We start from the raw sequence: 10,403 nt of genomic DNA on the forward strand, positions 1-10,403 counted from the left end.
TATATATATATATATAGTTACGTAATAACATGTATTTTTATGTGATTACTTATGTACGCTAAGACAACGATTGACTTACTTTATTGGTGATGCCATTTTTCTTTCATTCATCGCAAATCGAATTGCAAAGACCAATAACATGCAAATAACCAGGAAACAAAGACAGACAGCGGTAATGATGAGAATAATCTGTATTTTGCTAAGCCGCCAACTGGAATCGAAAGCAAGTGGTGGATTCTGAGAACTGTCAGTACGTGTTACTTTCAAAACTTGAGTGACGTGTGCAAAGTTATCTCCACTTCCGAAACCCATGGCATCTTCGTCATCTATTAGCAAGAAATGATGACGCCATAATAAAAATACTAATAATAATACTAAATAATAATAATAACAATAATAATAATAATAATAATAATAATAATATTATTATTATTATATTGATATTTTGTTTTAAAAATTCATCTTATCACTTGTTCAAGCGTGTATATATATATACACGCTCAAGTTCACCTTCGATTTAACAATCGCAAGCACTAAACACGTAAAACTTAAAAGGTTCTTTCTGTAAGCATTAACTTACCATTAACTTAAAACTAACACTTGGTATTAATTAGACTTCCAATGTTAATATATTTTTCTCCTAGTCATCATCATTTTTACTTCATTTGAATAATTTTCTATAAATAATTTCACATTGATGACATGCTATCTGTTGAATATTATTACTGTATAATATTATTTATGGTATATTGCTAATTGTTTATAGGCATATATATTTTTGTATGCCTGATATTTTGTTTTAAAAATTAATTTTATCACTTATTCCTTTAAGGCCGTTTTTTATAACAGAAATAATATCTTTGTGTGTATATTTATATAGTTTGTGTTAATATTATTGGCTCCATCAATGAAAGCCTCTTTTATGTTGGTATTTTGTTTAGTCCATTGTTTATTTGCATTTGACTTCTTGTAAATGGTCATAAGTATTTTGAATTATTTCAATGATTCGACAATCAGATTTCAGATGTTTTCATTTGTCTATGCTAAGTTTTTTTTTTTTTGTCTGCTTTCAATACATTTAAAGAGACCCATTCGCTGTTGAAATAATAATAGATTAATGTCCCCTTAGATTCACTAATCTGTACATTTCTATTCTGTAAAATTATTTTTATGGTGCCTTTGTGTGTGCAGCGGTCCACAACTATTAGACTAGGCCACACGTTGCCAGTTTATTGAACCACCACCACCACCATCATCATCATCATCATCATCATCATCATCATCATCATCATCATCATCATTATTATCATCTTCATTATCATTATCATGCAACAACATTACCATTATCGTCATTATTTAGGCATGTTATCTTCTTCTTCATATGTGTTTGATCTATTAATTCTTAGTGTTGCTTGATACAGCCTGGTGTCAACCGCAGTACCTTTATCCGATTCCAGAATAACCTATTAACAGCCTAAACACATTAAACAAGCAACAAGTGTTTCCTGTTTACCTTCTCTTTCTACGACGTCACACTCTTGTCTGCAATTAACCGCGCATGTAAAATCCAAATTGCATTTGCGCAGTTGATCGTTGTGCTTCATTCGTTCACATACGTCACCAACTGAAACAAGTACAGTTAATAAAATTAATTACATTTTAAAAATAATAAATTATTATTACCTACTGTTATTGTTGTTATTGTTGGGAAAGATTATGCATCGTGCTACACGATAGCTAAAAATATTAATGTTAATGTATGGAAACAACAACTACAGTCTCAGGGAAAATCCTGAAAGTCTGAGAGAAAATGTTAGATTTCAGAGAAAATAATCATCGTTGCTAACTATTGTTATTTTAACATTGATGTTGTTGTTGTTATTGTTATTATTATTATTATTATTATTATTATTATTATTATTATAAAATTTTGATTAACATTTAAAAGTACAGGAAATTGTATTATTTTGAAGATTAGCTCTACATTTATCTCCGTTTATAGGCATATAGATGCAGTTTCAAGACCAACAATGCAGCAAAAAGTATGAATTCAGACGGTGAATCGAGGAGGGCCGTTTTATACGCCCGACATACAAAAATCGTCCAAAAATCTTCTCCAACTCGGGGGTGGGGGGAGGGGTCTTCTTACAAGCGGGTCGCCTTATACGCAATTATATACGATATTTCACATTGGCCCAGTGTTGTGTTTTGGCCTTCATTTTATTGAAAAAATATATATTGAATGGTTAATAATTTTGTTCCTTTAAATATATCTTTTTATAATTTAATTTTTTCTCGCGGGCCAGAATAATTTGCTACGCTGGTCAAATTTGGCTTGTGACCCGCCTATTGAAAAACATGAGCTTAGCCATCTTTTGATAGCGATAGCTAAGCAAAGAATCAAACCAGTGGCGTAATGCCTATGCTCTCTCATGCGGCGGTCTACAGGGCCCTCGACACCCGAAGAAGCACCTACGCATAGGGTCCTTGATGTAGGACCCTTAGCCAAAAGGCGATGTTGATACATACCAGCATAATGTGTCTGACATCTCCTGTAGGACAGATATCAATTTATATCGAGTGGCGGGTTAAAGTGCCCCTATCCTATAGTATTGTGAAAATTTGCGTTCTGCAACCTGGGTGGGGTCCCTACCGCATATACTCGCGTATAAGACGAGGTTTAAAATAGTAAATTACGATCGAAAAACTAGGGGGTAGGGTCGTTTTATACGCGTGACAAATATTAGATTTTTGAAATTATGTTTGTCTAATGGGTGGATTGTCTGTAACATTATAAATTACTACTGCAATAAACCTATAGCGCTAAATGTTGGTATTAATGAACGCAATTTTAAGTACTGGTAAATAAAATTTTGATTAACATTTAAAAGCACATAAAATTGTATTATTTTGAAGATTAGCTCTACATTTATCTCCATTTATAGCCATATAGATGCAGTACCAATGCAATGCATTGTAGTATCAATGCAATGCAGCGTAACGCCTATGCTCTCTCATGCGGCGGTCTGCAGGGCCCTCGACACACGAAAAAGCACCTACACATAGGGTCCTCGGTGTATAGGACCCTGAGCCAAAAGGCGATGTTGATACATACCAGCATAATGTGTCTCTGACATCTCCTGTAGTTCAGATATTAAATTATATCCAGTGGTGGATTAAAGTGCCCCTATTCTACATTATTGTCAAAATGTGCGATCTGCAACCTATGTATTGCAACCCAATGTTTAGGTAGCGAAAAGTGTCGATGGTTCGTATAATCTTTTCAGATTGTGGAAGACTTAATATGATCGACGATAAATGAAATCAAATTACAGTAAACAAACGTGCATTAAAGTGCGGCATATGCGTTAATTTACTTTTTTAGGTTCATGTTCAATAATATACTATCAAAATATTGGTAATTCAGGTATATGACAACTTTAGTTTTGTTCATTTCTATGTGTTTGAATTTTAAAGTTTTATAAAATGTGTATAATTATTTCAATAACCCATAGGCTCTATATTCCTGGCAGCAATTTTATTTTGTAGTAAAAAGTCTGTAAATCAATAATTATTTTCGATGTGATTCTATTAGTAATTCAAAGTTATATTAATTTCATTTTTAGTAAATTTAGATTTATTTTGTGTTGGGTTATATAAAGAGGCTTTTATGAATGAAGTGGTATCTTATAATTGGCTGACAAAGAACCAAGTTGGCATGGTTCTTCTGATCTCAGTTATCCATCGCACATCAAAAACAACGGAAGTGATTTCAGTTAGACAAAATAAGGGCCATCAGTCTCAGGAGGTTACAGGACCCCCGGCTCAATACCGTGCCGAGCTATTGGGACAATTGGGACAGTCCCATACAATTTTTCTAATGGATCCATAAAGAATGGGTCCACATTTTTTGAAATGATTCCAAATTATGCAGTTTATGCATAATGAGTCTTTTTTTTTTTTAAATTCGGTCCATATTTTGCCTAAACTGGGTAAACGTTTAAAAAATGGGTTCAGATTGTTCATATTTTTGCGTAAAATAAATGGGTCAACATTTAAGAAAATGGGTCCACATTATTTGAATTTACGCGTAAAGTGGGTCCACCCTGATATTGTCCCGCACTGGTTAAAAATCCTGGCTACGGCATTGCCCCCAAGGACAAAGATATTAAACAGTAATTAAAAAGCAGATTATTTAGCTGGTTAAAAATTTATTACTATATCTGAGGTCGAGACATACAAATATTTAGGGCATACCATGTCTAGAAACAGGTCAGACCATAACCATATAAAAGAAGTTAAGAAGGGTATCAAAATAGAGGATAAATTCAGTCAATACTTAACAAACAGGATAACTATAACAGAGTATACACAGTGATATACTATGGAAATTCCTGGGTTTGCCCTCCATCAATACGCGTGTTCAACCTGGGCAGGGAGCTCTACGGATATTAACCATTGAAAAATTACAAATTCAGATGGCAAGGCATTCTTCTTGTCCCCTGTACATCTAGTCAAGAGGCAGTTTACGCAGATCTAGGATGGCATTAACTGGAAGCCATCCAAAATTGCCAACGTGTAAAATTTCTAAGTAGGCTAAAAAACTTTAATACAGATCGCTGGCTTCACTTAGCATTGAATGAAATGGTAGCTTTAAGTGAAACCAAACAAATTAAGTGTACATGGTTCAATTGATAATTTCATATCTGTCAATATATAATTGATTTTATATTTGTTTAGTTTTCAAGGACGGATCCAGAAGTTTTTGTTAGGGGGGGGGGGGCCTATAGGTATATGTGTAAAGTGCCTCCAAGTGCCTGCGGAGGCTATTTACAAAACAATTAAGAGCAGTTGTCTGTAAAAATCAAAGAAATTTCAAAAATAGTGGCAGACTAAAAAAAATTGATTTCTTTCAAATTTTGCACATGGCTATACCTTTGTTAAGAGAAATCAAATATGAAGTTTTATTCCATGGCAACATAATGGCAGCATATTTCCATGGCAACCGGTAAATTTGTATTTTTGGCAATTTTTGTCATTTTTTGCTTTTTTTAAAAGTTAATATTAGTAATAATTTGATACAATATTTCTAATATCCTTATTGTTTATTTATCAAAAATAATGAGTGTGTGTATATGGTCAGTACATTGGGTATCTGTTGCATATCTTTACATGTTTTTTTGGATTTCGTAGTTGGGAGATACTTTTTTAAAAGGGGTGTTTTTCTTTTTTTTCAAATTATGAAAAACTTCCAAATTTTAATTGCTTATAAACCTCAAAGTGGTGCTTTTTTAAAACTGATTTTCTACAAATAGGCAGTTCTAATGCTCTCTTAAGCCTGGTTCACGTCAAACTTTATCTAGATATATTCGTCTTGGAACATGATACGATAATCCCCTAATTGCGTTCGATGCCATGTTAGAGCCAGATAAACAGCCAGCCAGTTTCAGGCCGTCGACGTCACACAGTAGAAAGGCTTATTTAATAAAACATCTACTGTATTTTACGAACCTCTAGTACCAAGTGGTATTCGTTAAAAAAAATTGTAAACTACTGTAGAGAAGGTGTGAGTTTCCACTACCTTATAACCTAGCCGACCATTACGAACCAACCGACAGTGCAGCAGCGTGTTCTATCGCAATCTAAGTAGTAGATTCTCTAGGCCCTAGCTAAATTTACCTTCGATAAAAAACGAATTATTTTAATCGCTAGCATTCTTCCATTTAACAAAATATAGTTTTAATTCTCATTAAAACGTCTGTATACTTTATGGACCTTTCTGTCATGTTTTGTAGTTTTTAGATCGCTCAATTGTGTTGTTTACATGCACTTCGCGAAAATCTATCTTCGCGGTGTCAAATAAGTTGCTGACTTCAACACACTTATTTATTTCGTCCTCGTAAACATGTGCGCTCATTTTTAACGACTGGTTGTTGGTGGTAGTTCGTTGAAACTGAATTAATAGTGACTATTATAGCAGAAATGGAAAATTGAATTGTCAATAAATAAATAAATACAACAAATCTGATTTTATTATTAAGAATAATATACATTATCAAGCCCGTAGCCAGGTGGGAGGGGGGTTCGTTGGGTTCGAACGAACCCCCCTTTTCATGAAGTGCCCTTTCAACAAAGGCTGGCTGCCTCATCATTAATAGTCCTATTTTAATACCTGATTGCTAGGCCTACCTAGTAACATAAAAAAAAATCAAGCCCCAAAACATTGACTCAGAAATACCGGGATGGTGTCCGGCGGGGGATAGTTTCACCTGTGTGTGTGTATATATATATAGATATGATTATAATACGCTACAACTAACCATACAAATTTGTCTTGGTTCTTTTTGTTATTGATTGTCTTAAGTGAGTATAGTATGATACAACTTCCAAAGTGCTATATAATTTTTTTTTTAATAAAGAATAAACCATACTGGATTCTTTGGAGTTTGTATCATGCTACTGTTGTTAAATTACCAATACCGTAGTACTAAAGTAGTAGTTTTCCCCTACCAAAATCCTGGCTACGGTTCCGAAATTTTCATAATACTTTCACTCATTTTGATAATTATTATAATAGTATTTAAAAGCACCAAAAAAAATTTCGACCGTCAGAACTTCTGCAAATACGAGAAAATGACGTTTAAACTTACGAAATTGAAAGTTCTTTGCGCTAGATTAGCACACGACATTTTGTAAACGTCACTGTACTCGTTCGAAAATTGTATTTTTGATACGTAGTTTATTATTTGCGAACTTCGTATTACTGCTTTAAAAACCAATTTAAAAATTATAATTCGATATAGTTTGTATTTTTATTACAGAAAAATATTTTTTAGTCTACTATTAAATGGATTTTTTAACAATAACTTCACGTGTTGTGGTACAGCCAACAACAGTAAACAACAACACGGCTACTAGCGGCGGACAATGTGCGGGTGTTGTAATAAAGTGTTGTTTTCACCGCGAAGAAATCGCTAATGAAACTCCAATTCTAGTTACAGCACCAGATTCTTGAAGATTGTTACTTGTATCAAATTATGGATAGTTTTTAGACAGTCATAACCGAACTATAGCTGACAAACTTGTGTCGGAACTAGGATATGCCTCTTGGATGAGGGAAAGACATACGAGGATTATGTGATAAGACAACATCCTTATTTTGGCTTCCACCCTGTTTGCTATCGTCGTTACATCGACACGAAATCGATAGCAATGATAAGTTATCATTATCAAGTGTAGTGTAGTCCCGTCAGTACCTTACCCAGACACATTGTACAATATATTAAAAATATTCTTTAAAAAAAAAGTGCTGACTGTGCAGGTCCTACCCCACTTAGCTTCGTGAGTGGATTTCCCGTACGATTGAAAATCGTAACGGTACTGGGTTTGGTCTACAGGAGTTCGTGCTTCGAACAGGTCGTTCCATTCATAGAAAAAGCCTTTTGATGAAGAAAGTGTACCTTTTTAGCAAAGGTTTGCCTAGGTTGAAACTAACCCCGGCTATATAAAATTGATAAAAATATAAGATTGAAAAATATTAATCTTGTTATTGTAGTAGTGATAGATACTATGTACACATTCAATTATTGTTATTTATTCGTTAATGTCATTATATTTACATTTAAATTAATATATTGTATGAATGAAGTATGAATTATTATGTTCATGTAAAAATTAATCTTATCAAATAAAATTGTATATTTTAAATAATATAATAGGCATAGTTTAATGGAGGTCATCAAATGCGGTTGTAAGACCAGGTGCAATCAAGGCAGATGTCAGTGCAATAAAATGAACATGAAATGCTCCGATCTTTGTCAATGTACAAACTGTCAGAACAGAGATGATAAAGACACCATGAATGAAGATGCTCAATTTGCAGATGATGAATACCTAGACGAAATTTACATAGATTATTATGCATAATATAGAAAATTTAAAAAAAGGTAACGTAACCATGGGACCCTTGAGAATGTAAGAACTTCAGAACCATGAGACTTAACACACAGTGACACAGGAGTACGTAAAGCATTATCTATTTTATTTATTTTGTACAGGTATAATAAAGAAAACTTTAAAAAGTATAATGTAACGGTGTAGGCCATGAGAATATAAGAACTTTGGAGCCATGAGATTTAACACACAGTGACACAGGTGTACGTAAAGCATTATCTATTTTTATTTATTTTGTACAGGTATAATAAAGAAAACTTTAAAAAGTATAATGTAACGGTGTAGCCCATGAGAATGCAAGAACTTTAAAACCATGAGATTTAACACACAGTGACACAGGAGTACGTAAAGCATTATCTATTTTTATTCATTTTGTACAGGTATATTATAGAAAATTTTTTTAAAGTATAATGTAATGGTGTAACCCATGAGAATGTAAGCACTTAGAACCATGAGACTAAAGACACAATGACACAGGAGTACGTAAAGCATTATCTATTTTTATTCATTTTGTACAGGTGCATTATAGAAAATTTTTAAAAAGTATAACGTAACGGTGTAACCCATGAGAATGTAAGAACTTAGAACCATGAGACTAAACACACAGTGACACAGGAGTACGTAAAGCATTATCTATTTTTATTTATTATGTATGATGTACAAAAGTTAAAAAAAAGTACCTTATAATGTAACGGTGTAACCCTTGAGAACTTCAGAACCATGAGAATAATCCAACAATGACAAAGGACTGCGAAACGCTTCACTGTATTTATTTAATAAGTATTATATAGAAAATTTAAAAAGTAACAAACTAACTAGAGCGCAAGAAGCTTTTATTAAGATGTATAACATGTGTACATAAATGTAGAGTTATATATTGTATAAGCAAGCTCTGAGGAAGGGAGGAGAAGCTCTCAGAATATTTGAGAAATAGATATGAATTTTTCGTATTTTTCAATGTCTATTTAATAAAATGTGTACCAACATGTGTCAACCGGAGTATACTAAACAAATATACATCCATGCACATCATAACAATGCATCAAGTTTAAATTTCCCCACATTTAATCCTTTATTACAATTTGAAAGTAAAATAAATACAATAATTTAAAAAAAAGGAATATGAATGTAAAAATACTGTGAGAATGAAGTGTGTACTCTAGTACACATACAGGGAACATGCAGACACATTGTCAAAAGGAAGACCACAAGAGTCAAAAGAAGTCAAAATACTAATACATTGACTTTAAATTGTTACACAATTATTGTTTTTTAAAATATATCAAAGAATTGTCATTACAATAATAAAATAAGTTTTTTTTGTTGAAATTTCTCATTAATAATTATGCTGTAAGTTGTCGCAAATTGACGTGTACTGACGCAATCCGACATTACTTGACACGATTTGACCTAAAATGACGCGATTTCATGCGAGTTGAAGCAAGTGGACACTCATGGTATGATCGCCACGTGCTTCTACACCGCTGTATCGCGGTGTGTTTTCCGACGACTAGTAGCCTAGGAAGGTAATAAAACGGTAATTTTCTTAAAATTGCAGAAGATATTTTGGTCGAACTTTGATTCAAGACAATATTACTTAACTATTGTAGGCCTAAATTTTTTATATTATTGAAAAGATAGGAACGGAATTCGTTTTCTAGACGTCTTTTGAGCTTCACCCCATGGCCTAAATGGTGGTACAACAACACTGGCTTAGATGCCTACGTTACGTAATCGTGTCCTTGTAATCCGAGCCGACTTTACCGTTAAGCAAGTTAATTTACCGTTATTCTAGTAGAGTTAAGTCACTTAACTTAAGTGACTTAATTCCTTTATCTAGCTATAATTGAGTGGTTCACGTCGAACTTTTAACTAGTTAAGTGGATCTAATATCTAGATAAAAGTTCGACGTGAACCAGGCTTTAGAGAATTCCAGTTTATGGGTAATTAAAAAAACGTATGAGCAGTGTTGCCAGAAATACTGGCATTTTTCATTTTAAAAAAATATAATAGTAAAATTTACCAGTTATTTTCCGATGATTTATTCATAGATTCCTTTAATTACAACAATAGTAAATGTTTTTCTATACCTTAAGTAATATTGTGATAATAAAAAAAAAACAATGTTTGTGGTACCAATGTTGTCAATTTTCTGTTTTTATTTTAGAGGTATTTTAAACCCTTTTAAGGTAAGTTTATAATAATTTTAAGATAAGTTTAGAATAATTTCACTTTATACATACTAATTTCTGTTATTGGTGTCACCAGTTAGACACAGCACCTTAACCTGCCTGGGAATGCCAGTCCCTGGAAAACACCCTCTCCTCTCTAACCACATCATGCAACACGCCTACCCCTTCTTGTCGGGACATTATCGTGAAAAACTATAAACCTAATATGTGGTCGTGGTAGGGGTGGTGCTAGGATTTGCCCGACAAGAAGTCCTATGT

General features: G+C 33.1%; 1 protein-coding gene across 2 annotated transcripts in view; it reads right to left on the bottom strand.

The window, feature by feature from the left end:
* LOC117103495 overlaps positions 1-2,968 on the bottom strand; it is a 4,610-nt gene extending 1,642 nt beyond the window's left edge. The window contains exons 1-3 of one of the 2 annotated variants that reach the window (XM_033244045.1): positions 2,350-2,968; positions 1,514-1,552; positions 80-326 (exon numbers count right to left, since the gene is read on the bottom strand). In XM_033244045.1, the coding sequence (XP_033099936.1) occupies positions 80-326; positions 1,514-1,552; positions 2,350-2,527 (464 nt within the window). In that variant the 5' untranslated portion in view covers positions 2,528-2,968. Of the gene's footprint in view, positions 1-79; positions 327-1,513; positions 1,624-2,349 lie in introns of those variants that run through there. The other variant, XM_033244046.1, reaches the window with a different exon arrangement.
* Positions 2,969-10,403: the final 7,435 nt, after the last annotated feature.

Source organism: Anneissia japonica, unplaced genomic scaffold (genome assembly GCF_011630105.1).
Source record: "Anneissia japonica isolate Jap-2015-1 unplaced genomic scaffold, ASM1163010v1 scaffold288223_len119359_cov103, whole genome shotgun sequence".
Lineage (NCBI taxonomy): Eukaryota > Metazoa > Echinodermata > Crinoidea > Comatulida > Comatulidae > Anneissia > Anneissia japonica.